General features: G+C 63.7%; 2 protein-coding genes across 3 annotated transcripts; one reads left to right on the top strand and one right to left on the bottom strand.

Moving 5' to 3' along the window:
• The first annotated feature begins 10,914 nt into the window (after nucleotides 1-10,914).
• Nucleotides 10,915-24,356, top strand: SP2 (Sp2 transcription factor). 2 transcript variants are annotated; one of them, XM_075116653.1, is made up of 7 exons: nucleotides 10,915-11,040; nucleotides 16,868-16,943; nucleotides 17,558-18,511; nucleotides 19,103-19,403; nucleotides 22,435-22,609; nucleotides 22,689-22,882; nucleotides 23,323-24,356. In XM_075116653.1, the coding sequence occupies exons 2-7, from the start codon at nucleotides 16,881-16,883 to the stop codon at nucleotides 23,421-23,423; spliced, it is 1,788 nt and encodes a 595-aa protein (XP_074972754.1). In that variant the 5' UTR covers nucleotides 10,915-11,040; nucleotides 16,868-16,880; the 3' UTR covers nucleotides 23,424-24,356. The 2 variants fall into 2 exon arrangements, with proteins under 2 accessions (XP_074972754.1, XP_074972755.1); XM_075116654.1 differs by lacking the exon at nucleotides 10,915-11,040 and adding an exon at nucleotides 13,099-13,237.
• LOC142067726 (uncharacterized) lies at nucleotides 24,339-27,887 on the bottom strand. Its single transcript, XM_075116655.1, has 7 exons — nucleotides 27,810-27,887; nucleotides 26,992-27,172; nucleotides 26,448-26,869; nucleotides 26,185-26,255; nucleotides 25,778-26,023; nucleotides 25,280-25,526; nucleotides 24,339-25,151 (listed from the first exon to the last, which is right to left on the bottom strand). The coding sequence occupies exons 2-7, from the start codon at nucleotides 27,090-27,092 to the stop codon at nucleotides 25,042-25,044; spliced, it is 1,197 nt and encodes a 398-aa protein (XP_074972756.1). The 5' UTR covers nucleotides 27,093-27,172; nucleotides 27,810-27,887; the 3' UTR covers nucleotides 24,339-25,041.
• Between the last annotated feature and the right edge of the window lie 75 nt (nucleotides 27,888-27,962).

Here is a 27,962-nt window from a genome sequence, read left to right as displayed (position 1 = left end):
ACGGCCCTGGCACCAATTTCCATCCCACACCGGCATGGTACTGCCATGCAGCAGGTGACAGTGTCCCCAGCACCCATCACCTGTGATTTGGGGGACACCCCTGCCCCACCAAGAGGGCTTCTCTGCTCTACAGCCCAGTGTGACACCAGGATGGTGGCATCAGGCAGGGGATCACCCCTTAGCACCCATCCCCATGCCCCTATGGACCCTGTGCCAGCCCCAACGGGGTCAGTGCCTAATTCTGAAACCTAAGGAAGGTGCCAGTGTCTGCCTCGTCATGTCCCTAGCCATGTCCCTCCAACACAGCTGGGGTCCCCCAGGGGGACATAAGTGCTGTCCACAAGCCCATGCCCCAACCACAGGGGGACATGGCACCCACAAGGCCACCCCAATTCTCCTGCACCCCAGCCAGGCTGGGAAACCATCACCCCTAGCTCCACACCTGCCCAAGCCCCTGGCCTGGCTGGGACCCCCACCAGCTGCCGGGGAGGGGCTGAATCCCTGGGCTGGTTGGCAGCAGGATGGGGGAGCAGAGTCGGCTGCGGGGAGGCAGTGGAGCCCGGGGGCCGAGCCACTGGCAGCCCTTTGAAGCCAGTCTCTGGGTTGCCTTTGCCCGTGGCTCTGGACCCCCAGGGCACCTGCTGCACCCCTGGACCCCCAGGCACCTGCTGCCTCCCCGGCATGGCGGCCATGACTCACCAGGAGCTGTGCAAACCCCACTGGGGATGGGCCCCACCCCGGTGTTGAAATCCACCTGCCGCCACCAGCTCCCGCCCCCCAGCTTCCCACCGGCGCCACAGTGGGGGGCAGCTGAGACCCCCTCCTCTCCCTGCAAACCCTCACCATCCCCTCCTACCACAGTCACCCACTCCCAGCCACCACCACGCTGTCGCCCCCCAGCTCCCTACCACCCCCAGCCTGCATGAGACAGGGTCAGACCCCCAGCGAGACACTGAGGGGGTGCTGAAGCTTTTGTGGTGGGGGATCCCCTGAGCAAATGGGCTGGACCCCCAGACCCCCCTGATCCCCAGCACTATAAGACTGGGTCGGGGGGGGTCCCCAACACTGAAGACCCCCCAGCTGCATGGGGACACTGGTTTCCCCTGCCAGGTGGCACCAGGGAGGACGGGGGACCCCAAGGATAGGGGCAGGAGCTGGGGGGTGCCAAAACCCCCATGACGGGACTCATCTCTACCTGTGATACCCAGGTGCAAGCAGGAGCTCGACCTTCAGCCAGCGCTGAGGTGGTCACAGGTGTGATGAGTCCCCAGGACCAGTGCAGGTTTTGAGGTGCTGCTCCTCAGGGGGGCTTAGCTCTGCTAACCCCAACCCTGGGGGGGGAGTTGGCATCATTTTCAGGGCTGGCTCCTGGGGGCCGTCCCAGCCTCCTGGGGATGCCAGCAGGGTAGGTGATGGCTGGCACTGAGGGTGGGAGTGTCATGGCTCCCAACCCAGCACTGGTCCCCAGTGGGGTCCTGAGCCACCCCCAGCCCACTGCTCCCCATGGGTGCTAGATTAGGGTCAAAACCATGAAACCCCATGGTGATGGCCCTTTGCGGGGCTACAGGGTGGCAGCCTGCACCGCACAGGGCCCCCTCTGGATCTGGGGACAGAAGGGACCTGGCAGGGACATCCCCCAACACCAACGGGAGGAGAAGAGATGCTCCACGGGGTCCCAAGCACGTCCCACCTGACACAGACCTGGCATGGCCATGGTGAGCCCCGAGCAGCGCCAGCCACGGCCCTCCTGGTGCACGCCGCTCCCAAACATCCCCCTCGTCTTGGGGGTCTCACTGGGACCAAGCCCCACAGCCATGGCCCCACGCACACCAAGACCCACAGCCGGGTCGCACCACCATGACTACACCCTGCCCAGCTCCTCTGGAAACTCGTCTCAAAGTCAGGGAACAAGGACCGGCACTGGGATGGGGGACACTGGGAGGGACCCCCCTCGTTGGCCCTGCCCTGCCCAGCTGCCCCAGCCACGCGTGGAGTCTCCCGGGGCGTTTTTCCATCCGGGAATGACGACAAAAATCCCTAAAGGGGCCCCCAGCGTCCCCCTCCCTGGCGGGGCTCGACGACGCGTTGGCCATTTCACCGCAGGGAAACTGAGGCACCGGCGAGCGATGCGTCCCGTGAGTCACGGTCCAGGCTGGGCAGAGGCGGCTCTGCCCGTCTCCCAGCCCCAGCCGGTGCCTCGCCCCGCGGCGGGGCTGGGCGGGCCGTGCTGCCCTCGGTCCTCGGCCCCGGCTCCTGCCCGGGTACCCCTGGACCGGAGCCTCGGAGAGGCTGGTGGAAGGCGGTGCCGTGGGTTTGGGGTGATGCTGCGGGTTTTAAGGTGATGCCGTGGGTTTAGGGGGGTGATGCTGTGGGTTTAGTTAGAAGGGGGTGGCGGTGGTGGTGATGCCGTGGGTTCGACGCGCTCACCCCACAGCCCAATCCACAGCAACGCTCCCCGGGGCAGGAGCGAAACTCCCCGGGGCTTTATTTGGGGGTGGGGTGGGGGGACACCCACGGGACAGCACCGGCCGCGGCGCGGGGAGGGGGGGCGGCAGCCCGCCCAGCACCCTGCCCTGCGCCCTCGCACCCCGGGCTTGGCACCGGGGTCGGTGTGGGGCAGCTGGGGGGGGGGGGGGGTGGAGGGAGGGCCGGCCCCATGGGAGGGGGCTTCGCGGTGTAAATGGGGGGACGGGGAGGGGGGGAAGGGGCCGGGAGCCACGGAGCTCGGTGGCTAGTGGACGCGGCGGAGGCGGCAAGCAAAGACTTGCCGGGGCTGGGCTGGGCCGGGCCGGCGGAGCCGCCAGCAACACGTTCCCAGCCGCCGGTCGGGGCGGCCGCGGCACCCTGACCTGGCCGGGGGTCCCCGCCGGGGGTCCCCGCGGCCGCTCACCCTCCCGCCGCAGCGGCCGTCGGGGCGATGGAAGCGGGCAGAACCGAGGCGGGCGGGCGCGTACGTACGGGTCTAGCGGCAGCGAGTTCCCGGTGGCTCCGTCCTCATCGGCGTGGCGTGGGCGCTGGTTCCCGAGGGGACCCCGAGGGACCCGCGCGGCTCCCCAGGGACGGGGCACCCACTGGGCCGGGCGAGCAGGAATGGCTGGGTCCCAGCCCGGCTCCCGGCTCTTCCCTCCTCCCCACCGTCCCAGCTCCACCCCTCCCCGGCCCAGGTGATTTCAGCCCTTGGAGGCAGAGCCCCAGCCCCGCCGCTTGACAGGAGCCTAGTCCCGGTCCCAGGATCCGGCGCATGAAAGCGGAGGGAGGGGACGGGAAGTTCGCAGCAGACACCGCAAACAGGGGGGTAATTAAAGAAGAAAGAAACAACCGCCTCCCTCCCGCGCCCGTGGCCGCCCTCCTCCTGCCACCCCCCTGCCAACCCGCCACCCCCCCGCCACCCCCATCCCGGGGACCCCCGGGCACCCCGAGGCGTCTCACCTAGCCCGGCTGTCCCCCCACTCGGAGATGGCACCCAGAGGTGGCTGCTCCTGCCCCCAGGGATGTCACCCACCCAGGTGGGGGGCTCGCCGCCGCCCATTGTGGCTCGGACCCATACCATGGGGTAAATGGGACAGGGACAGGCACAAGGGACACGTTTTGGGGACGGAGCTGGACCCACAGGGGAGGGAGCGGGATGCTGATGGCAGGACCCACCATGACCCAGGTGGATTCAGGGCACCCCAAAAGGGTCCAGGAGGTCCTGACCGAGCCCATCCCCGCACAGCAGGGGGGTGTCTGACCCTCCCGGCTCTCGTGCCCCCGCTGCCAAGGCTGCCAGCACATAGGACTGCCAGTACGGAGAAGGCCTGGGAGCTGCCAGGTGGCAACGCCATGGCCAGAGGAGCCACTTAATCACTGGGGCGTCGTGTCCCCATTTCCACGGCCAAAATCCCCAGGCCAGCCCAGGGCTGGCTGCTGACAGCTGCAACCCCGCGGGGACCCTTGTGGCCCTGGGGGAAACCCACCCCCCTCTAACGCCCATGGGAAAAGGTGCTGGTGCCTCGCCAGAGCCAGGACCTTGGCTGGCAGCACCGTGAGCCCGGCCGGCTGAGCCTGGCGTGCTGGCGCGTGGGAGCCCACATCTCCCCGGCGTGCTTGCCAAGCGCCTGGCCGGGCGGAGGGCGCAGGGAACTCCTTCGCCCAGGGGAAAACTCTCCTGGTTTTCATCATCCCAGGGATGGTTCCACCGCCGCCACCGAAACGTGGCTGCCTGTGGGGTGAGCATGGCCCCACAGCTGGGCCAGGCATCAGGATGGGGACGCCGGGACAGGGACCCCAGGATGGGCAGGGGCAGGGCAAGCTGCTGATGGGGGCTTGGCTGTAAATAGATGGTGGCGAACCTGCGTTCTGGTGCTCAAGTGCTCTGTGAGACACATGGGGGATGCAGGGGGACCCCAGCTCCAGGGTCTTGATTTCTCTCTTCCCCTGTGCCTGCCAGGGAGGTGCTGGGGGCCATTCCCGTGGCCAAGAGGAAGGGGGGGATGCTCCGCCTTGGGGACACCTGAGCGCTGTTTGGGCCAGGGTGGTGGCCCCAGGCTCCCCGGCTGCCTCCCAGGCGTCGTATCACAGCCACCAGCAGCCCTCTGGGGCAGGGAGCAGTTTGCAGACTTTGCATGTACAGCTCCAGGCACTGGCCAGACGGACCCCCAGCCTGATCCCAATCCCCATCCTGGCTGTGTCACCACAAGGAGCAGAGACCCCACGGTGTGTCTTTCCCCATGCATTCTGCACATGGTGGGGACATGGCTTGTCCTGCATCCCTTCACTCCAGGGTCTCCTCCCAGTCTCCCCAGTGCTTCAGGGACTGGAGGTGCAGGAGGGAGATGGGTCACTGCCCAGGGGTCCTGTGTGCCGGCTGCCATGGCCCCTCTCCCTGCCAGCCCCGGGCCCACAGAAGGACTGCATGGCAGGAGGATGTGGGACACTGTATGCCTCCTCTGAGGACAGGGACAAGCACCTGGGGAGATACCAACCTGCTCATGCCACCAGTGCCCGGCCCCAAGGCCCCCCCACGATCCTCTGGACCCCATCCCAAAACACCACTTCTGGGCTGTGGGTGGAAGGAGCCGCCAGGACACGGCCAGGGGCAGCAGGAGGCTGAGACTGTGGCACGGGACCATGGGGACCATGGGGACTGTGGAGACTGGGGGGGATTGGGGGATTGGGGAGGGTGGGGAGGTAGGGGCTCCTGGAGCCACCTCAAGTGCAGCCAGAGCCCCAGCTGGGACCACACATGGGGAGGAAATCATGCCGATGCTGGAGGATTCTGGGGGGGGTATCTCCTCACCACTGAGCGTCTGAAACCCCAAGCCGTGCCTTGAAATTACAGCTAATTACAGAGCCCATTTGCATAAATTACAAGGCGAGAGGCAAATGCCTCCAATCCTTCCCGAGTGCTCAGGCAGCAGGAGCCGCTCCAGGGGGATGTGGAAGCGGTGTCCTGGGTCCCACACGGAGCCGGGATGGGGCCAGAAGGGGTTGGTGCTCCCCGAAACTGCATCCGGGACCCTGGTGCGTGGGTGGGTGTGAGGCAGCAGCCTCCCCCCACGTCCCCAACCCTCGCCCCATTGCTGCCCCCAGAGCTGGGCATGGCCTGGCCTTGCTGGGGGGGGACAACACGGCCCTTGCTGCACCCCAGTGTCTGACAGGGGGATGAAAGGGGCCAGCACGGAGCATGGGCAGTGCTGAGCTGGCGGGGTACAGCCCTATGGCACATGGGGGTTGGGGACATCCCTGTCCCCAGGGGGAGATAGGGGTGGGGGGATGGATGGACAGAGGGATGGATGGACAGAGGGGTGGAGGGATGGAGGAGGAGAGGCACTCCTGGCCCCCCCAGGGCCAGGGGCATGGAGAGAGGGAGGAGGAGAGATGTCCCCCCAGGCCCCAGGAGGACGTTGGGGGACAGAGGACAGCGAGGCCCCTCCCGGCCCCGGGGCAGAGCACTTCAAACGGCTCCTGGCTCAGGGGAACGGACGGCAATTTCCTCCACTGCCATAAAACAAATTGGTGTCTGTGGGGGGAGCGGGGCCGGCTGGGGGCTGGGAGCATGTGCATGTGTGTGCGGTGCTGCTGCATGTGTGTGTGTGTGTGTGTGTGCAGGGGGTCTTGTGTGCACGCATTTGCCCACATGTTCAGGGCATGAGTCCCCTGCGCTGCACCGGGTGCCTGCGTGTGTGCACGTCCGTGTACGTGTGCGCCCGCTGCCTGCATGCACCCACCCATGCATGCAGGTGCTGAGCTCTGTGGAGGCTGGGTGCCCCGGAGTGGAGTGCCCGAGGGGGTGCCCGGGGAGGGTCTGCAATGGATGCCACGGGGCTGAGCCGTCTGGGTCGCCCCGGCCTGGGGGGAGCCCCGGGGGCAGCTCCAGGGCCTCAGACTGGGAGAGACAAAGTCCCCGGATCCTCCCCTGAGGTTCTGCGGGTGCTGCCCCCGGCCCCGCACCCAGACAGCCCCTGGGGGGGTGACGCTGGGCTGATGCTGAACCCGCTGTGGGGTGCAGCCAGGGGTGCTGGTGGGAGCCAGGGGGGACCCCAAGCCTGCTGGGGCTGGCACGGAGGGGATGATGCCGGGTGGGTCAGGGTCTGGGGTGGCCCTGGGTACTCACAGCCCCATGGGAGGGTCACAGCCCCTTGTACCCAGGGTGAGCAAACCTGGGGACCAGCATCCAGTATGGGGTCCCCCAGCCCAGCCTGGGACCCCATGGGACCTCTGTCACCCCCACCACGGGGTCCCAAATCCCCATGCCCGCACCTGGAGGGCACAGCCTGGCAGAGCCCGCGTCGCTCCCACAGCCCTTTGGCTACTAAAGCAAATGCGGGGGGAACGACACGGTCCTGTCCCTGTCCCCAGGCCGTACCATCACGGGGCTGAGGGTGCAGCCCTGCGCCAGCCGTCGTGCCCGCCTGGTCCCTGGGGAAAAGCTGAAGGCAGGGCACCTGCCTGCTTGGCAGAGATATCTACCAGGATTATCGCGACGGGCTTCCCCTGCCCGCGGTGCGTGCCAGGTCGTGGTGTGCCCCGAGGGAGCGTTTCTCACGGGGAGCAGGAATTACTGTCGGGACTCGACCTCTGCGATGTAGCGACGGAGCTGACGGCTCGGTGTAGTTTTAAATACGGCTTTTAATTAGCCCCGTGTAATCTCCCTGCCTATCTGTGCCCGACCAGCCCGGCTGTCAGTCACCATGTGGGGAAGCCTGCCTGGCACGGCAGTGGGGAGCGCCGGCATCGCACACCGGGGACGGGGCATGTGGCTGTACCAGGGATGGGACGCTGGGCTGCACCAGGGACAGGGACACACGGCTGTGCCAGGGATGGGACACACAGATGCACCAGGGACAGGGACATGTGGCTGCACTGGGGATGGGGACACATGGTGGCCCTGGGAACAGGGACACATGGCTGCACCAGGGATGGGACACGCAGCTCCACTGGGGATGGGACACCGGGCTGCATCAGGAACAGGGGCACATGGCCACACCAGGGACAGGGACACAGTGCTGCACCAAGGTCGGGGACACATGGCCACACTGGGGACAGGGACACATGGCTGCCACAGGGGGCAGGGCCCACTCAGCTGTGCCACTGCCACCTCCTCCCCAGTGCAGGGCTGTGCTGGGACCAGAGGGGTTGGGGCTGATGGGGGGGGGACACCTGGCCACCCCCCAGCCTGTGGAGCCCCACACCAGCCCTTCCCCCATCCCTGGTGGCCCTGTGGGGGTTGGGGGAGGCGGGGACCAGTGCGGGAGCAGCTCTGCTCCTGGCGGGACCGAAGGGGCGGAAGGCAGCATCGGATGGACGCCAAGCCCCCAGGCAGCGGTGACGGCACCGTCCCCCCTCGCTCGCTGTGCCCCGGGAACAGCCTCCACAAAACCACTTTCAGAAACCATTAAGAACGGCTAACGACCTTGGCCGGGCGCGCGGGGACGGGCTGGCGGCTGAGGAGGTGCCGTAATTGCCGTAATTGAGCGTGGGCCTGGGCGCGCTTCCCGCGCCGGGTCGTATCCAGCTGGCACAGGGCATGGGGTGGGTGGCAGGGGCCTTGGGGACAGGGACTGCGGGGATGGGGACTGCAGGCAACGGTGTGCCCTCACCCCATGTCGTGCCTCCAGGTCCTCTGGATTCTCCAGGTCCTGCCGGTGCAGCCTGGCTCTGCAGGGGTCCCTGCCTCACTGTGCGGACCTGTGTCTCTACGTCCCTATGTCCTTGTGTCCCTGTGTTCCCATATTCCCATCTCAGCCTTGCTGTGCCAACCTGTGTGTCCCTGTCCCGCTGTGCGCACCCATGCCCCCATCCCAACCTCACTGCATGGGCCCGCGTCCCTGTGGCCTCATGTCCGCATCCCAGCCATGCTGCACCAACCCGAGTCCCCGTCCCCTGCCCCGCTGCACAGAGCCTTGTCCCCGTGTCCCCATCCCAGCCTCGTTGTGCCAACCTGTGTGTCCCCATCCCCTGCCCCGCCGCACAGACCCTTGTCCCCATCCCAGCCTCGCTGCGCAAGCCTGTGTTCCCGTGCCCACCCCGCTGCACAGAGGTGGTCCGGCCAGCGCCGTGGGGAATGGCCCTTTCCCAGGGACGATGACAGCGATCGTGCCCGCGCTCGCGTCCGTGCCGGGCTCACAGCCGAGAGCCGGCGTCACTGCCTGCCTGGGGAAACTGAGGCAGGGAGAGGCAGGCTGGGACTTGCCCCGGCAGCCGGGGCGGGAGTGCTGGGAGCAGAGCTGAGGCCGCCCGGGCGCCCGGCCAGGCGGTGGCCCTTGGGCACCGCTGCCTCCCACCAACCGCCGACTGCCCGGGGTCCTTCCATGGTACCGGCCCCGCTCCCCTCCCTCACCCCAGCACAGTTGGGGCCGAGCCCACAGGGACCCCCGCGTGGGGGTCCCCTCCATGGAGGGCGACGATGCCAGATGGGGACCCCAGGGCATCCCCTTGCAGTGCTGGTCTGTGGTGTCCCACTCCTGAGGTGCAGGGTCAGAAACGGGGTATGGGGCAGGCAGCACCGTGGCGTAGCCGCGTCCCACACGTGCGCGTCCCCGTGCCCCCAGCACGCCGAGGACGACGCTGGCGCGGCGTCGGGAGCGTCAGGTGGCTGCCGAGCCTCCTGCAGCGTTTACGAGCTTGGCCGGAGCCGGGTCCCGGGGGCGGCCGTGGGCGGCCCCCACCCAGGGGACCCCGCCGGGCACCCAGCCCCAACCCTCCCCTTCCACCTGCTGCGCTGGGGCTGGGTCCCCGCCTGCCTTCACCCACGACAGGACAAGGAACCTGGCGTGCAGGTTGCTCTGCCCATCCAAGCATGGCACCGGCACCCCGAGATGCACCGTCAGGACCCCCGCATGAGGCTGGGGACGGCAGGGGGCCGGGGGCCGCGGTGGGGGTCGGAGGCGCCGGTGCCAGGCGGTGAGTAAGCAGGAGCATGAGGAGGGGAGGTAATTAAAAGGGAGGCACTCGCCACAGCAAGTTCCCACAAATGAAGGCCCCGGGGCCATAGACACTGCACAACAAAGCACCGAGCAATTATTTGGCTCCAGTGGGAGGTGCTGGTCCCGTGGGGGCTGGAGCCAGCTGGGCACCCCAGGGCCTGGCAGGCCTGGCACAGGGTCCGGGGGGGGGGGGGGGGGGCCACGGGGGACCCCCCAGCTGGTCACAGGGTGGCTGGCGGCCCCTTCGATGTGGTGGGGTGGGTGGTCCTGGAGCTGGATGCATGGAGAGTTTTGGGTGGGGATGTGTGGGTCACAGCTGCTGAGCACCCTGACCCCTTAAACAGGGACTGGGGACGCCAACACCCTCCAAGCACCCCAACCCCTGCAACGGGAGTGGGGACCCCAACACCCTCCAAGGGGAGTGGGCACCCCAACACCCTCCAAGCACCCTGACCCTTGTGGGGGGATTGGGCACCCCAACCCCTGCAAGGGGAGTGGGGACCCTGACCCCCGGAGAGAGATGGGGCACCTCGATGGCCTCCCCAAACCCTTCCAGGCACCCTAACCTCTGCAGAGAGGCAGGACACCCCAACCCCCTGGATACCCCCACCCCGGGGGAGATGGGCTCCTTCAGGAGCAGTGGAGCTGGGTGCCACCAGGCTCGGGGTCCCCCTGGAACCCCCCCCCCGTTTCTCTTCCCCGCAGACCGGGGTGCAGGGCCTGGCAGGTAGGGGGGTCCCAGGCTGCCCCTGCCGCCCGTTGGGAAGCCCCGAGGGGACGGTGACAGGCGCCGGGGCAGCCCGCAGGGCGGGGTGATGGGGTCGGGGGGGGGGGTGTCACCCGGAGCTCCAGTTTCCCCACCTGGCGGGGGGGAGGGGGTGAGCCCCGGGAAAGCCCTGCCCCCGCCCCCTGCGGCGGGGCTGCACCGGGGCCACCCCCGGTCCCACGGGCGTGGGCCCCGCGGGAGCACGGCAAGGGAGGGACGGAGAGTCTCAGCTCAGGGACCCACACGGGGACGGGGAGGAGGACCCCAGGAGCGCCCGGGACGCCCCATCCCCGCAGAGAACCCGGCTGCCGTCACCAGACTTTAAGGTTTTAGACCCACCCCCTTCCAGGGCGCGCGGCCAATCACAAGCGGAGTTCGGCCGCCTCTCCTCTCGTATTGTTTTCCTTCCATGTCAATCAAGATGGCCGCCACCAACCGAGAGGAGGATTTTGGGTGGCTCCCGCCCACGAGGAAGTCCCCCCCCTCGAGGGCTTGTCAATCAATCAGCGGATGGCGGCGGGCTGGACTTGTTCCCATTAGCCAACTGTGCTGTCAATCAAAGATCTGCCCTCCCATTGGGTCTCTGCTTCCGTCCGTCACCCCAGAGGCCCGGGTTCATTGGCGAATCTTTCACTCCATCACGTGTCCTATTGCTCGGCGGAGCTGCCCATCAAACGGCAATCCGCGGCGGATTGGCCTGCGATAAAGAATCTCGCCGTCCGTTGGCCAGAGCGCCGGCAAGCCGCGTGGAGATTGGTCAAGAGGCCTCCGAGGGGGCGGAACACCCAGGGCGGTGCCCGAGCGGCCCCGGAGGAGGAAGATGGCGCCGTGAGGGGGTCGGAGCCGCCGCCGCAGCCGTTCCGGCCGGTCTGTGCGGGCCCGCGGCGGGGGCGGCCGCGCTGGGTGGGGGGTGGCGTCTCGGGAAGGGGCGGCAGCGCTGGTGGCGCCGGCTTTGGAAGGGACTTGCGGCCTCCCCGAGCTCCGGGCGGGCGGCGCTTCCGGGGCCGGGGCCCGGTCGGGGGCGGGCCCGTCACCTCGGCCCGCCTCCCCGGGGACCGCCGCCGTTGCCGGGAGGGGCCGGGGGTGGGGGGACCTGGGCGGTGTGCGGGGGGTGCCCCGGTACGTGGCGGCGGCGGCGGCCCGGGGGTGCCCGGTGGCGGGGGTCCACCCTCGCCCCAGGGCCGTCACGCGCTCCCGGGAGTGCCCGGTTCGGGGGGGCGGAGGTGTGTGTCTGAGCGGGGAAACCCTACCGGGGGTGTCCGGGCTGCTGCGAGGGTCCCTGGGGGTGGGGGGTGCCCCTACCGGGGGTGTCCCGGTGGCGGGGGTGGGCGCAGCTCGAGACGCTCTCACGCATTGAGGTGGGGAGGGGGCGCCTTGGCCGGGGGTGTGTGTGGGTGCTGTGGGTGGGGGATGTGTGCGAAGCTTCCCCCCAGTTTTTTGGGGAGGGATGCACGGCGCTGGGGGGAGCTGGGGGTGTGTGGAGTGGGTGGGGGGTGCTGCTGTGTGTTTGGGGAGGTGGGCGCTGTGTGGGGAAGGGTGTTTCAACCCCATCCTGTTCCGGCCCTTGGGATGTGGAGAGGGATTTGGAAGGGGGCTGCAGAGGGGGAGCCATCCCGGGGCTGGGGGTGCAGCAGGGAGGTAAGGATTGAGCGGTTTATCCCTGGTCCCTGGGGACATGTGGTGCAACAGGACCTCGGTTTCTCAGGGAGCCACAGGTTGACGCTGCTGGAAGTTTCCACTGGGGCTTCTCGTCGCTCGGGGGGAGCTGCCACTCGAGGGTGTCCCGCGATCTGCTCGCTCCTGTGCCTCAAAACCTCACCTCCCTCCTATGTGCAGAGCGAGGAGTTGCTCCCTCCTCCCCAAGGCCAGTCTTTCCGAGGAGTGCCTGTACATCCTTGGCACGGCCGCCATCCTGGCTCGCTTTATTTTAGCTGCTTTTCCTCTCCTCTTCTTCCTTCTTATATGCAGCCGCAGTGCCAGGGAATTTCCCCCCCAGCTTCAGGGAAGGAGAAAGCAAACTCTGATGTTGGCAAGTGGCTGTAACGCCTGCACTGTCACAGGCGTGTCGGAGTCGGACCAGGAGTTAAAACAACAACAACAGAAATCCTGGCTGGTTTATTCTAAGACATTGCTTGATTTCCTGCTGTTAATATGTAAATATGCAGGTGTTTGAGCTCCTTTCTGCCAGACTTCGAATATTTGCTTATGGCCCTGACAAACAAATGGGGCTGCTACCATTGGCGTGGTTTTTTTCCCAATGACTGTACTTAGCTTCATAATCCTGAGTGTTTTCTTGTAGTTGCCGAGGTCTTTCATGGATTTTAGGGGACTCTGATTCACCTTCATGCTCAAGGTGCTAATTAAAACCACGGTAACTCAGATCAGGTGTGTCAATTGGCTTAAACCCAGTACTGAAAGTTAGGAACATGTTCACCCCCTGTGCCCCAAAAAGAGATCCATCAGGCAGATGGGAAGGGTATTCTGGGGAGCAGAGACTCCCCTGTGACTGGAATACCTGGTCTAAAGGTGTGTGCCCTGTCTGTAGCTTGGTGTGGTATTTGCTCTCTCGAAGGGGGTTTGTGAGAAAGTCACAAGGATATCGTGGTGATAGGGCTTGAAATCATGGTCTAAAGTACACAAAACTTTTCCAGACCCCCGGAAAGGGAGCTTTGTAGCTCTGTAGAAGTGCCTGTGCCGCTCGAGCTGCAGGACGGGGCGTTGGTTGTGGCTGTGGGGACTGGCAGGTACCTTCTCGTCAGTGTCTGCCTCTGTCCCGAGCTCCTCCGCTGAGCTGGAGGCCGTAGATCTTGTGGAGGACTGCCTGGCAGCTCCCCGAGGAGAAGAGCTTGTCCTGATTAGGAAGGAAAAAAACCCAACATCTCTCCCCTTTATATCTCTTGTAGAATATTGAAGATAATGGTTTCCAAAATAAATAAATTCTTGTGAGAAGCGAAGGAGCCGCCTCTGAGCAAACCTACCAATCGTGCTGGTGTGAGCGGTCCAGCTGGCTGCTAGCAGGCGTTTCCTCCGGCTGGACATGGGGTCTCATGGGCTGGCGCGGTTGGTAAGTTTTCTCTTCATACAGCTCCTTCGCTTGAGTGTGGACTTTTTTTTTCCCCCGTGTGCCATGAGCTCATGGTGGGCTTTGAGAGCTCCTCAAAGTGCCGTCAGGGTATATGGACAGTCGGTCAGGACATGAGGGGCTTGGCTCGTGTGTGCTGGGGCAGGAATGAGTCCTGGTTGTGCTCGTTTGAGGAACGTAATAGAGGAAATTGTACATTACTGAGTTTTTGGTTGCTTTGCCCTCTTATAGGGGTGAGGGCAGGCTAGGGGTGAGGAGGCGGCTGTTTCCAGTCTGTAGAGAGATGGTTTCCGTACAAAACTGCCCTTGTGACAAGTGGAGGAAGAGGAGGTGGCCAGAGAAAAATGAATTTTATGAATCAGAGCTCTTTAATCGCTGTAAGGGAGAGTCCTCTTCCGCTTGAGGCTTGGCTGGGGGTTTTCAGAAGGGCAAACTGGGCCTGAACTGCTCAGCAAATTCTTTGTGGGGCATGAATAAGTGTGTAACACAGAGCAGGCAACTGTTTCATGGTGTGCGTCTGTGAGAGGGAGTCAGAGCCTCTCAGGAGGGTCCTTATCCCCAGAGCAGATCCAGAAACATTCCCCATAGGCAACAACAATGCCGTTCCCAGCTCTGTCCTGGGCAAACACCCAGAGAGCGAAGCTGGGTGCTTTGGTACCCGCTTGGTTTCACCATGCTGTAAGTCGGTTTTATACCATGTTACACCCTCAGGATGTGAAACTGTCACTGCTGGACTCGGACGTAAATTGTACAAGTGAGAAACTCATGGAGGGATTACACCGCAACTGCGACGACACAGGGCTTCTCCCCCAGTCATTATCCTTATTTATTTGTTCGGGCTAATGGGATCTCTCCTGGTATGTGTCTCTCTTTCTGGCCAGCTCAGCATTGCTCTTATTTGTAGTCAGGGCTGTTAATCCTCAGCAGTGCCCTAATTCTGCTGAAAGGGAGGGTGCAGCCATTGAACTCGGGCAGCCGTACAAACTACTGGCTTTCTGGAAAGAAAGCGTCCTTTTATCACAGGCCAGCTCGCTGGGTGCAAGCGTCTGATGCTTTCGTCTCCGGGAGGTTGCCACAGCGAGCGGCGGCAAGTGGCTTCAAGGGAATGGATGCCCTTCGCTAAGGAACGGGGCGAGTAATTTCCATGCGGTGCCATCCCAGGCGCCTGGGACTCTGACCTCACTTTTCCCTGGGATTTATGTGCTTGGTTGCAGCAGGGCTGTGAAAGAGCCTCTGCGGTGCCTCGAGAGGAGCGGTGGAGCCTGTGCTGGCGAGGGGCGAGCTGCCTGCCTTTGGGAAGCGGGCTCCTTGGTGACTTGGCCCCGGGCCCGATCACTCGGTTTCTTAGCGGCTTTCTGTTTGGCGAAAGGCTTCGCCTTCCCAGGGAGGAGGCGTCTGTCTCGGTCCATGCTGTGCAGGACAGCCGAGGGGCACAGGGGGAGCTGAGGGCGCTCACCTCTGGTTTTATGTGAGCGTTGATTGCATCTCAATTACCTAGAGGACATTTTTTTTCCCACCCTTAAGCTGTATTAAGATGTGATGACTGGCCCTTGCATTGGGCAGCAGTGCGAACGCCTCTTGCGCCGTCCCTGCTAGCTGACAGTTTCAAAATGAAAGAACCCCCTTATTTTCCCAACGCCTTTTGCCCGGGGCTCCTGCAGCCACATGTGGGCAGCGGGTGCTGCTTCTAGCAAGGTCGAGTTTGCCCTTTCTGAGGCTGGGTGCTGGCCCTGTCACCCTCAGCCAGCCTGTGCCAATGCCTCTTGCTTCTGTTGTGAGTGATGCTGCCAAGCCTTTGCCACGCTGGGCTGTGGAGCGTGGAGTGTGCTCCCTTTGAAACAAACCCCACGCATAGTTTTCCCCATTTGTGTAGTCCCTCTTCTAACCCTGGATCTCCCGCAGCTCCCTGGGCAGGAGCACAAGGTCATTAAACAGCAGCTCTGCCTGTGCCAGATCTTCACTTCACCTGCTCGGAGCCAGAGACCAGCGCTCTGCCACAGTCCTGGGATGCCGCTCTTATCTGGTCCCTGTGAGCAGCAAAAAGCCCCTCACTGTGCTCAGACAACAGTTAATTTCTGGCTGCTACGATGTGTTATAAGCCACCCGGGACTTCATGCCTTCATCGTGCTCCTTGTCCTCTGCCAGCGCTTCCCATCGCTCCTGCTGTCCAAGCATCTCTGGAAATACCACAGCGCTGGCTTCCCATCGACTCGCCTGCGCCAGGGCTGCGTTTCAGAGACGCCTTGAGTAAACCCCAAGCATCCATACCTCTCAGATGGCCGTAATTCCCCATTTGAAGTCAAGACATTGTCAGCAGCAATACTAAAGAGTGTTCGAGCTCAGACAAGTTCTCTCTGGCACCTTGTCTAGGCAAATATTATCAAGCTATTGAGCCATACAGCAACTGCTGGATGGGGTTGAATGGGGAATTTGCCAAAGGAAATGTCAAAGATGAAATGTCTTTCTAGTCCAGAACAAAAGATTTAGCAAATTGTGAAGGGCTAGGGGTCTCTTTCCTTGGCTTCACCCTATTAAACCTTTAAAAAGAAACTGTTGTAGCTGCCCCAGTGGCAAGAAGAGCATTAGGGGTGTTGCTCTGCAGCGTTTGGGGCAGCAGAAATGATGAGCATCAGAGATTGCAAACTCCCAAGGAAAGGGCTGGGAGAGGAAGGCAGTGGAGCCACGGGGGTGGTGAATCGCCCCCATCCTTGCAGCTGCCCCTCAGGACAGCCCTGCCTCATCCCACGCCCCCACCGCACCGTCAGAGGGGCTGTGGTCACTCACGCTATGTCCTCCCTGTCCGCCTGTGCCTGCTGAGCCCCTCGAGCAACCCGCTCCTCTGCCGTAACTTCATCTTCCTCCTCTCCCTGGTGTGCAGATCCCACTGAAGCTGTAGGCTCTGTGGCACTGGTCCCTGCGGGCACTTCCTATCCTTCGTGTGCTGCCTGCTGCTGCTCTCTCCTCTCTGCTCGCCAATGGCTTTTCTCAGCCTCCCGAGGTCCCAGTGCCAGCCAGCGCCAGGAGCTTTTTTTACTCCCCGAAGTGACTTTTTAATTATATAATGACTTACAAACACTCAGCACCGACGAAATAACGAAGTAATTGAAACAATGTTTTTCCAGCCTTGAAAAAACATGATTCCGTACCAAAACTCTGTCCTTTGAGATTCCCAAAGTTAGAAAAACAAGTGGCAGGGAGGCGGCGTGAGCTGGGAAGCGGGAGGCTGTTGGCTAGCTGGGCACGCCTGCCTCCATGTTGAAGTGGGGGGGCTTTGCAGGGCAGCGATGGTCCCTCGGCCTGGGGAGGGCTATGGCTTCATGTCAGGGTTGTGCTGGGCTGCAGGGTAATGAGTGGGGGCTGCAGCCGGCTGCCCACCATAATTGGCATTTCCCTTTGGTGGCGAGCAAAGGGAAGCACGGGGAGATGAGGGTGATGAGATGACGAGGTTTCTCTAGCCCCTTTGTAACCCTCCACTGAAGGCATGTGGGTGAGGTGTGACATTTTGGGCGATACAGGGAGGCACTGCGAGAGCCCCTTGGGCTGGGTGCACTGAGGAGGTCTCGGCTCTTGCTGCTGGTCTTACTCCTCTGTCTCTCTGCTTCTTCCTTGCAGATCAAGAGAAAGCATGGCTGCGACTGCTGCTGTCAGCCCCAGTGAATACCTGCAGCCGGCCGCCTCCACTGCCCAGGTGAGTATGGGGGCACTGGGGGGCTCTGGGCTCCCCGCTGGGGCGGAGGGACATGTCCTGGGGTGCAGGACAGTAAATGCTGTGTCATTTGGCCTCCACCATAGCCAGCATTGCCGCGTCAGGAGGAGGGCTGGTGGTAGGACAGGCTGGGGAGCCGCGCTCTGGACTTGTTCCCAGCCCTGACGCCAACTCTTCCGGAGTGTCGTTCCTCCTCCCTGCACTGTGTTTTCCTTGAGGACCTCTTGGGTTGTATTAGCAGCTGATATCACAAGGTGGTCTTGGAATTAAAGCTGCATGAAACACCCCAGGGGGTGTGTAATGGGTGTAAATACCAGCAGACTTGCAGGGTATTTGCAGCTTTATAGAGGTTGTAAGAACGTAGGCACGCAATTAAAAGGCAGTCGCTGTCCTGATGGCTAAAAGCAGTGTGATGAGCATGAGCTAAAGGTACACGTGGTATGGGTAATTAAGCAGTTCCCTTAATAAGGGGAGTCTCATTGGCATGGACGGGATTGCTTTCGGTAGCGTGTACCCTTTCCTTTGCTGACTCAGTCTCCAGATGTTTGGCACAAGCCCCTGTCTCTAACTTACCCGTCTCCTTCCTGGCTCCCCAGGACTCCCAGCCGTCTCCTCTCGCCCTCCTCGCAGCAACATGTAGCAAAATCGGTCCCCCCGCAGTGGAAGCTGCCGTGACTCCTCCTGCTCCTCCTCAGCCAACGCCTCGCAAACTTGTCCCCATCAAACCTGCTCCACTCCCTCTGGGCTCCGGTAAGAACAGCTTTGGGATCCTGTCGTCGAAAGGGAACCTCTTCCAGATCCAGGGCTCTCAGGTTGGCACCTCCTACCCTGGGGGGCAGCTGGTTTTTGCCATTCAGAACCCAACTGTCATCAACAAGGGCACCCGCTCATCTGCCAACATCCAGTACCAGGCGGTGCCCCAGATCCAGGCCGCGGGGGGACAGACCATCCAGGTCCAGCCCAACCTCACCAACCAGATCCAGATTATTCCGGGCACAAATCAAGCGATCCTCACCCCTTCCTCTTCCTCTCACAAGCCCGTGCCCATCAAACCAGCTCCGGCGCAGAAGGGCGGAGCTTCGCCAGCGCAGGGCGCAAGCAACGTGGTCAAGTTAGCGGGGGGCAGCAACGTGACTCTTACCCTCCCCGTCAACAACCTGGTGAACGCCTCTGAGCCAGGCACGCAGGCTCAGATCCTTGCGGAGAGCCCCTCGAAGCCCAGCAAAAAGACTCGAAAGAAAGCCATGTCACCCGCCCAGCCTGCCGCCGTGGCTGTGGCCGAGCAGGTGGAGACGGTGTTAATAGAGACCACGGCGGAGAACATCATCCAGGCGGGCAACAACCTGCTCATCGTGCAGAGCCCGGGCTCCGGCCAGCCGGCCGTGGTGCAGCAGGTACAGGTGGTGCAGCCCAAGCAGGAGTCGCAGGTGGTGCAGATCCCGCAGCAGGCCCTGCGCGTGGTGCAGGCCGCCTCCGCCACGCTCCCCACCGTCCCCCAAAAATCCTCCCAGAACTTCCAGATCCAGACGACGGAATCTGCTTCTACCCAGGTACTACCTCCTGTGTCCTCCTGCAAGGTCCCTCTGCCCTCTTTCTCCTCCAAGCTCTTACCCAGGCTTTAAAAAGCTGAAGGGTTTTGTAGGCCACCAAACACCCTCAACTTGGCATCCAGTTTAGGCATCACTTGCGTGGAGTCTCTGATGTCTAAGAAGGGTTGGGAGCACAGCTGCTCCCTCCGCAGGGCTTTATTAAGTCTCTCTTGCTGGCCACCTGCTTTTACAGGACCTGTAGGAGTGCAGTGTCCTTGAAACTTCTGCCGTGCCACCAGCTCGGGGTGGGATGAGCCTGCTCAGAAGATGTTGGGAGGTGGGGGAGTGGAGCTCACAGCCTCTAGGACTGTGTCTTGAGTGTTGCTTTTGGAAACCAGGCTGCAAGGCCAAAACAGCCCCTTGCTGCTGTGCAAGGCTAGGACCTCCTTCAGGAGGCCTGCAAAGGGGCTTCAGATGCTCGGGCAGCTTTTCCTGCTCTTTGGCTCATCACAGGCCCAGATTCCAGGGCTGTGTGGGGAGGGCGACCGTCATTGTGGAGGGAGCTGCCTGGTGACAGCGACTGATCTCATTCATCTTCTCTCTTCCCATCAGGTCTACTTCAAAACACCATCGGGTGAGCTGCAGACAGTCCTGCTCCAGGAAGCCCCAGCCATGACGGTGGCTCCATCTGGGACCTCTTGCAGCAGCCCTGTATCCCGCACCTCCAGCACGGCAGGTGGCAGCAAGAAACCAGCCACACGCAAGGAACGTCCTCTGCCAAAGATCGCCCCCGCCGGCGGCATCATCAGCTTGAACGCAGCTCAGCTGGCGGCCGCGGCGCAGGCCATGCAGACCATCAACATCAACGGCGTGCAAGTCCAGGGTGTGCCTGTCACCATCACCAACACCGGAGGTGGGCTGCGCCCTGCTCTGTGATGGGGTGGGAGGGAAGGCAGGACGTAGGACAGAAAGCCCCCCCCAGCAAGCAGCATGCTTTGCAGCTGGGATGTGGCAGCTTTGTAAACAGATCCCTTGTACCCTGAGGCTGAATGTTGCTGACTCTTAAATGTCGTCAGCTCCTGTCGCTCCAGGAGGCCCTGAGTGTTTCATAGGGTGTCTCTTTGGTGGTTCTGCTGGGTGTTTCCGAGCCCATCCTGGTAAGCTGTGTCAGGGAGGGCGGTTAGCAGAGACAGCCGCCTGCAGGGTCAGTCTGTGCGGTCGTGCCGAGCTGCAGGACACGCCTGAGCGCAGGGGCTGAGGCTGCCCGAGAGCCCAGACCAGCTCTGATTGCTCCTGAGCTCTGTGCGGGGGAAAGGTTGAGCTGTGCCCAGGCCCTTGGGGTGAGACCTGTGTCTTTGGGAGAGCTGGGACCCAGCCAGGCTGAGGGACGTGGTACACCGGGGCTTCTCATCATGAGGGGATCTCCCTCATGAGGGGATTGAGTGCACCCTCAGTAAGTTTGCAGATGACGCCAAGCTGGGTAGAAGTGTTGATCTGCTGGAGGGCAGGAAGGCCCTACAGAGGGACCTGGACAGGCTGGATCGTTGGGCCGAAGCCAATGGTATGAGATTCAACAAGGCCAAGTACCGGGTCCTGCCCTTGGGTCACACCAACCCCAGGCAACGCCCCAGGCCTGGGGCAGAGGGGCTGGGAAGTGCCCGGCGGAGAAGGCCCTGGGGGTGCTGGCTGACAGCCGGCTGGGCACGAGCCAGCAGCGCCCAGGTGGCCAAGGAGGCCACCAGCCCCCGGGCTTGTGTCAGCCCTGGTGTGGCCAGCAGGAGCCGGGCAGGGATGGGGCCCCTGTGCTCGGCCCTGGGGAGGCCCCACCTCGAATGCTGGGCTCAGGTTTGGGCCCCTCGGGACAAGGGGGACCTTGAGGGGCTGGAGCGTGTCCAGAGAAGGGCAGCGGGGCTGGGGCAGGGTCTGGAGCACAAGTGTGCTGGGGGGCGGCTGAGGGGGCTGGGGGGGTTTAGCCTGGAGAAGAGGAGGCTGAGGGGAGCCCTTCTCGCTCTCTATGAGGTGGGGGTCGGTCTCTTCTCCCTAGTAACAAGCGATAGGACGAGAGGAAACAGCCTCAAGCTGCGTCAGGGGAGGTTTAGATTGGATATTAGGAAAAACTTCTTCACCAGAAGGATTGCCAGGCATTGGAACAGGCTGCCCAGGGAGGTGGTGGAGTCTCCATCCCTGGAGGTATTTAAAAGAAGGGTAGACGTGGTGCTTGAGGATATGGTTTAGTGCTGGACTTGGCAGTGCTGGGTTAGCGGTTGGACTCGATCTTAAGGGTCTTCTCCAACCTTAACGATCCTATGATTCTCCTGCAGCATGTCTGGGCCAGCAGCCCCTGCCACAGGGAGCACTGCCAGCTCCTGGTCCTGGGGCTGGGACATCTCTCCTCACATCCACTGGGTGCGATGGCTGCTGGTTTGAGCTTCTAGTGGCCAAATCAGGAGAGGTGCATCCACACGCACAAGCTTTGTGCCCCTCAGGCTCTGTAGTGAGGGATCATCATTCCCTCTGAGTGAACCCAGCCCCCCACCTCTGTGGGGCAAGTGTCCTCCTTAGGCCAAAAATACCCAGATGTGGCACTGGCTGGTGGCTGGAGCGGTCTGTGAGCCGCAGACAGCCCCGGTGCACGTCTGCCCCATCTCGTCTCCTTGCTGCCAGGAGACACACGTCCCGGCAGCCGCTCTGTCCTCCCCTGCTGCCCAGCAAACCTTCCCCAGCCCAGTCCCAGCGGCGTGGGCTGCCACCAGGGAGCCGAGGGGAGGAAGCTGTGTCTGAGGGAAGTTTATCTGCTTTCTGATCCAGAAAGACCTGCTGCCATGCGGTGGTTTCTCAGCAAGAACCGGCAGGAGTCCCGGCTTGGTTTTGCAGTCGGAAGCTGTTCTTTCTTGCTTGACTAAACAATGTCAGCATAAAACGCAGGCCAGCGTGGTTTTGCGCTCTGCAGTGGGCCGCCGTCCTTGCTGGGTTTGCTTTTAAAGGGGTTTTTAATTGCTGCTTTGCATGTAAATCTGGGGCCAGCCATGAGCGTCGGGGAGATGCCACAGGCAGATGTTGCCGCTGTCTGCGCTGCTGCCCGCATCGTGCCGCAAGGCTGGCGGGGGCCCTGCCGCAGCCCCGGCTGCGAAGGGGACTGGTAGGACCTGCTGGCTGCTGCCCATGAGTGAGATAAATCAAGTCGTGTCTCAGCCTGGGTTCAGCCAAGGGCACACTCACCTCCCGAGCGGCTGCACGTCTTGCAGCGCTGCCAAAGGGCTGCCCCGACCCTCAGCTTCGCACTTTCCCTCCCAGTGGATGCGGTGGCACCTTTGCTCTGCCTCTGCCCCCCGATCCCATCCTCCCTCTCTATAGTCACCCCTTCTTTGCTCCGCTGTCAGATCCCACTCCTCCTTCTCCTCCTTCCCCGCTGCCCCGAGAGCAGCGATCCCGCTTGCTGACGCTGACCCCATCTTCTTCTTTCCAGCCCCTGTCACGGCTGCCGGGTGCTGTGCAAGGCCCAGGCTGCCGCCTCCGTGAGCACCCGAGCGTGGAGCGGCCCTTAGGGTCCGGGGTAAGTCCCATTTTTTTGGTCAATATATTGCACGTTTTTTCAAAGTTTCTTTTTTGTTTCCTCTGCTCATTTCCCCACCCCGAAGGGTCAAACCGAAAACTTTGAAAAACCGCACAGTATATTCAGAAAAAAGGGACTTACCGGCCCCGCTTGGGGACCAGCACGTGGCAGGGCAGGGGGGCTGTGGCAGCGCTGCATGCGGGGCTGGCGGCGTCGAGACCCGGGGTGTCCCGTCCCGCACGCGGGGAGGGGTCTCCCCTCCGGCCGGCCGCCTCCGGAGGGTTTCAGCAGGACCCACGTGAGGAGCATGGATGGACGTGTTGGGCAGCGGCGTGTGGGCGCAGCCCCGGGAGCAGAGGGGCAGAGCCTGACTCCCCTTTTTCCTCCCCAGGCCAGCAGCAGCTGACTGTGCAGAACGTGTCTGGCAACAACCTGACCATCAGCGGCCTGAGCCCGACCCAGATCCAGCTCCAGATGGAGCAAGCGCTGTCCGGAGAGATTCAGCCGGGGGAGAAGAGGCGGCGGATGGCGTGTACCTGCCCCAACTGCAAGGACGGGGAGAAGAGGTGAGCACGGGTGGGGTGAGGGGCAGCCCCGTGGGACCGGCACCCGTCTCCAAAGGCTAACCGTGGCTTTCCTTGCCAGGCCGGGAGACCCAGGGAAGAAGAAGCACATCTGCCACATCCCCGAGTGCGGGAGGACCTTCCGCAAGACCTCGCTGCTGCGCGCTCACGTGCGCTTGCACACGGGCGAGCGCCCTTTCGTCTGCAACTGGGTCTTCTGCGGGAAGCGCTTCACACGCAGCGACGAGCTGCAGCGGCACGCTCGCACGCACACAGGTCTGCGGCTCCGCGGGGCACGGCTCGGCACCGTGGTTCCCTCCCAGGGCAGCTCCCGAAGCGTGGCCCAGCCCGTGCAGGGTCCTGAGCCTTGTGAGAGCCAAGGGGACGTGCTGAGCCGAGGACTGGGATGATCTTGGGTCACCGCAAGTTGTCCTTGCGATTTGACTGAGTTATTGGGAGGGACTGAAGGTCTGGGGGTGTGTGTGGGGGTGTCTCTGCTGCCTTTGGGCTTTCCAGGTGATGGTGGTGCAGAGGCTCATGGGAAGGGGCTGGGGTGGAGCGGCTGCACAGGGGACCTGTCGTAGGGGCCACCCCTCTGTCCTGACCATGGCTGGTTTAGGGGATCGCAGGGACACAAGCAGGTTGGTGACGGGCACCGCTGGTGCCGCGGCACGCCGGCTGCCACCCCCTGACCGCCGCTGCTCTTTTCCCCGCAGGTGACAAGCGATTCGAGTGCACGCAGTGCCAGAAACGTTTCATGCGGAGCGACCACCTGACGAAGCATTATAAAACCCACCTGGTCACCAAAAACTTGTAGGGCCGGGGAGCTGCGCCGACAGACCCTGCGAGGGCACCGGCCTGCGGCGCCGCGGCACTCCAGCGTCCCCGGCCCACGAGGGGAGCCCTCAGGGGTGTCCTCCTGCCCTTCCTCCGCCACCGCCTGGGTCCCCGCACAGAAGAAGCCCTTTCTGAAGGGTGCGAGGGCCCGATCCTCCCTGCGGATCCCCAGGGCCCTTGGGGTGGCCGGGCGGTGGCCCCGAGCCCGGCGAAATGTCTCACGGCCACGCGGGAGCCAGGCACGGAGGGGACTGCACGCTCTGGTGCGGGCGGGCTGGGAGAGGCTCCACAGCACATTCCTACTTTATATTTAAAGTCTATAAATAGCTATAAATATCTATATAACCCCCTTTGGAAGGTCCCTTTTTTCTATGGAGATCGTTGCCTTACGCTCCCCGCTCCCGATTACAAACACTGTGTATTGTGAGTGCTTTTTCTAATCTTTATTTAATTTCTCTGTAAGATGCTGCCCATCTTCTTGCCCCCCTTTTCTCCTAACGTTTCTTTTCCAATACTGAAGAGGTTGGTTTGGGTTTTTTACTCTCTGATTTCTCTCTCCCCACTTTTCCGTTTCCAAGTGATGTGGCGTTTCCTTTTGAATTTTGGGACTTCAGCCCTCTTTCCTCCCCCGTGTGCTGCCCGCCATCCCCACTGTGTATAGTGTACATTGTATCATAGATTATATTGCTTTTGTGTTTACTACATGTTTTAAAAGAAAAAAAACCATATGGCTTGTTATTTTTGAGCTTTTAAATTAAACAAATCCACTTTATTTTTTAGTTGTAACTGCCCAACGTTGTTTTCTGGATTACGTGACAGAACTGTTACTTTATTAACTGTAACTGGTTGGCCGGCGTGGAGTCAGCCGGGAGCTTTCCTTGCTAAATAAATTTAGTCACCAGAGGCAAATCCAGTGCAGCGTGTGCCACTGAGGGTCCTTTCTCTCCCGCGCCGGCCTGGTGCGAGCCGTGGTGCCGGGCCGGGCACCGCCGCGACCGGGGCTGTGCCGGCTGTAGCTGCAGCGGGACGTGCAGCAAGAGCCAACCCCGGCGGCAAAGAGCCGAAGGCGAAATGCTCAGCGTGGCTGCAGGGAGGGCGAGCAGCCGGCCTTCTTGGGTGGAGAGAAAGTGGGGTTTATTTACAGGAATCCCACATATCACTGGAAATGAACGAACTTACAGAAAAACAGCCCTGGGTTGCGGCCGGACGCGTGGAGCTGCTGCTGCGTGCGGGAGCAGCTCTGCCACTTGGGATGGTTGCAGCCGCCGGCTCTGCCCGCTGCGCTGGGGGACCCCGGCACCACGACGCTGGCACTGGCGTCTCCCTGCTCCGACCAGCCCCTGCCAGCACCCGCTCCCCGCTGCCGGAGGGAGCAGGACGCGTGGTGCGGGCCCTGCCGCTGTGGGGGCACGGGGCTGAGCCAGCCAGTCTCTGCAGGGTGAATCCTCCAGCTGCCGCCCCTCCGTAAGCGCGAGGGTGCGATCCCACTGTCCCCGGCACGTCCCTCCACGTCCCCTCTCCTCATCTGCGGCACCAGAGGGCTCTGGGTTCGTCCCCCGACGTGGCCGGAGGGCTGTGGCCGTCCTGTGGGTCTCAGCTCACTCCATCTTCACGACCATCTTCTTGACGGCTCGCCGGGACGTGCCACACTTGCTATTGATGACGGCGTTGAAGTTGCAGCCGCGGCCGCACATCTTGGTGACGTACTCTGCGGGGGCAGAGGGGGACCGACCCCGCTCACGGGTGGCACCGTGGCCTTTCCTGACCCATCACCGCGGCACCGGGAGGGGACGAGGGACCCCATCCCATCCCCCCCATCCCCTCACCGCCCCCTACCTTTGATGGCGTTGACCACGGCCACGGGCAGGCGGAGGGGCCGCTCCATCGTGGTGTTGTTGTGGGCGATGCGCTGTCCCGTGGCCGAGGACCGGGCCAGCGTCTCCCGCGAGAAGAAGTAATCGAGCAACCGCCGGGTCATGAGCTTGGGCTTGTCGGTGGAGACCTGCGAGAGGTCGTCCAGCTGCGGGTGGGTGATGTAGACCCCCGAGTTGGGGACCAGCTCCAGTTTGGGCCTCCCATTTTCCTGTGGCAAGGGGGAAAGCTCTTGTCTGGATGGAGCCTGGGGACCTCCCTGCTCTGTCCCCAGGGTACCTTGACCCCCTCCATCCCTTGGGGACCCCCTGGGCCAGCTCCCCTGTGCCCCGGGGGAACCCCTTTTTCCTCTCTGCTCCAACCACAGCACTGTGTGCAGGAGCCTTGGTGGGACCCCAGGTCCCTGGTGGCACCCCAGGAGCCTCAGTGGGATCCCCAGAGCCCCGGCCAGCCCCCACGCACCTCGATGGGTGAGGCCCACAGCGGGGTGCCGTCGGGCAGCATGTCCCCCCTGCTCTCCTCCCAGAGGCAGGCAGTGTCGGTGAGCGCGGCCGGGCTGCCAGCCCCTTCCTCGGTGCCCAGACAGGGGGGGAAGCTGCCGGGCAGCCCTGCCTGCAGCTGCCACGCTGCGGGGCTCCGCGGGACGTCGGCCGGGGCGCAGACCTGCTCCCCAGGGCTGGGAGCGGAGAAAGGCTGGAGTCCCCCAACCTGCAGGGACAGAGCGGGGTTTGCTGGGCATGGGTGTCCTGCTGGCCTGGGGACGGGGGCCAGGCTGGTTCACAGCCTCCATGGGGCGAGGAGCTGCATGGGTTAGGGACAGGGGGACATAGCTGTCCCCAGACCCCCACCCCATGGGGACCAAGACCCACCTGCACGGTGGCATTGCTCTCCAGCAGCCCCACGAGCCCCTTCAGGAACTCGATGTTGCTGTCACTGACACCTGTGGGGACACAGTGGGGGGGGATCAGCCATGGGACAGACCCCAGCAGCTCCTCTCCATCCCCCACAGCCCTGCCAGCCTGTCCCTGTCCCTCTGTCCCCCTTCACCCTCATCTATCCCAGGGCTGCCCCACAAACTGGGTCCCCTGTCTGGGGACACCCAGCTGTCACCCCACCTGCCCGCTGCCGTTACCGATGCAGCCGGTGCCCGAGGCCAGCAGGGTCCTGCTGGCAGCGGTGGCAGCGGTGGCCAGGGGTCCCCCACGGCCACCCCCAGAGGAGGACAGCAGGTCGTTCTCCTCCTCCAGGCTGCGGACGTGGCTCCGGAGCTGCTGGTTCTCCAGCTCCAGCTGCCGGATACGGTGGTCACGGCGTAGGACGGCCTCATCCCGGGCTGCCAGCGCCCGCTGCAGCTCCCCGACCTCCGCCTCCAGCTCCCGCAGCAGCTGGGCGTACAGCCCCGTCACCCTGCCCGCCCGCGGCCCCCAGACCCCGCCGGCACCCCCCGGCTCCCAGCGGCTCTCGGGTTCCCGGGGCTGGCTGGGGCTGGTCCGGGCGCCTGGGCACAGCCGGGGTCTCTTCCTGGCTGTGATGTCCTCAGTGAGCAGGAGGGTCCTGGGGACAGGGAGGGAACTGGGTCAGCGTCGGCCCCCCCGGGGGGTCACAGCCCCCTCCCCGGTTTGGGGACATGGGGGTGCCACCGGCGCTGGCAGGGGGACCTGCTCCTGCCCTTGTACCTGCCGTGGCCAGGGCTGGGCGCCGGGGGCTGCGGGGCTGCGGGGTCCTGGCCCCCCCGGTGCTCATCCTCATCCTGGGGCTCGGCCCCGCCGTCGGCCATCGGTGCCAGCGTCAGGGCACACCAGTCCCCGGGCACCGTCCTGGGGCCGCCGCGGGACCCCCCTCCTGCTCGGAGGGGACCTGGCGGGGGGACGCGGGGTGGCCCCCCCCGGCACCTCCCTGCTCCCCACCCCATCCTGTCCCCTCGCCGTCCCCACCTCCCCTCATCCCCGCCGTGTCCCCTCGCTGTCCCCGTTCCCCACCCCGGTCCCCAGGGCCCTGCCTGTCCCCAGTGTCCCCTCCGGACCCCTGGCAGCTCCCCTGCCTACCACGCGCTTGACTGCCCCGGTCCCAAGTCCCTGCCCCGCAACCCTCTGCCCCCTCAGTCCCGTCCCCCGTCCGCAGTATCCCCGCAGTGTCCCCCAGCCCCATGTCTCGCCCCTACCTTCCCTGTCCCCAATGTCCCCAAATCCCTGTCCCCCTGTCTCCCAGCCCCTGTCCCTTGTCACCAACCCCCCAGTTTTCCCCAGGCCCAAATACCCCGTCCCCACCTTCCCTGTGCCCGATGTCCCCAACTCCCTGCCCCCCCGCCCCCATATCCCCCCACTGTCCCCCCAGACCCTGTCCCCTGTCCCCCCGTCCCCTCGGTGTGTCCCCCGTCCCCTCACCCCCCCCGTCCCCCAATGCCTCCCCACCCCGTCCCTCTCCCCCTCCCCATCCCTGTCCCCGCCCCCCCGTCCCCGCTCCCCTTCGCCCACCTCCCCGGGGGACGCTGTACCTTTAAGGGCCCCTCCATGTGCCTGTTTACAGCCCTGACACCACTTCCGGGTCTCCGCGTCCCGCCCCCGCCACCCACTCCAATTGGCTGGCAGCGCTCCACATGCCCCTCCTTGCCATGAGCGCGCTTCGCCGCTTCCTATTGGCTGCGGGG

Source organism: Phalacrocorax aristotelis, chromosome 23 (assembly GCF_949628215.1).
Source record: "Phalacrocorax aristotelis chromosome 23, bGulAri2.1, whole genome shotgun sequence".
NCBI lineage: Eukaryota > Metazoa > Chordata > Aves > Suliformes > Phalacrocoracidae > Phalacrocorax > Phalacrocorax aristotelis.
This window is presented reverse-complemented; position numbering and strand designations above follow the sequence as displayed.

Excerpts from the sequence above, each read along its gene's own strand:
- SP2 (XM_075116653.1), top strand. The coding sequence starts at position 16,881 with ATGGCTGCGACTGCTGCTGTCAGCCCCAGTGAATACCTGCAGCCGGCC. Across the intron at positions 22,610-22,688 it reads TGCAAGGACGGGGAGAAGAG|GCCGGGAGACCCAGGGAAGA; the intron begins GTGAGCACGGGT and ends TTTCCTTGCCAG. Across the intron at positions 22,883-23,322 it reads GCACGCTCGCACGCACACAG|GTGACAAGCGATTCGAGTGC; the intron begins GTCTGCGGCTCC and ends TTTTCCCCGCAG.
- LOC142067726 (XM_075116655.1), bottom strand. The coding sequence starts at position 27,092 with ATGGCCGACGGCGGGGCCGAGCCCCAGGATGAGGATGAGCACCGGGGG. Across the intron at positions 26,256-26,447 it reads CTCGGGCACCGGCTGCATCG|GTGTCAGTGACAGCAACATC; the intron begins GTAACGGCAGCG and ends GTGTCCCCACAG. Across the intron at positions 25,152-25,279 it reads CGTGGTCAACGCCATCAAAG|AGTACGTCACCAAGATGTGC; the intron begins GTAGGGGGCGGT and ends CTGCCCCCGCAG.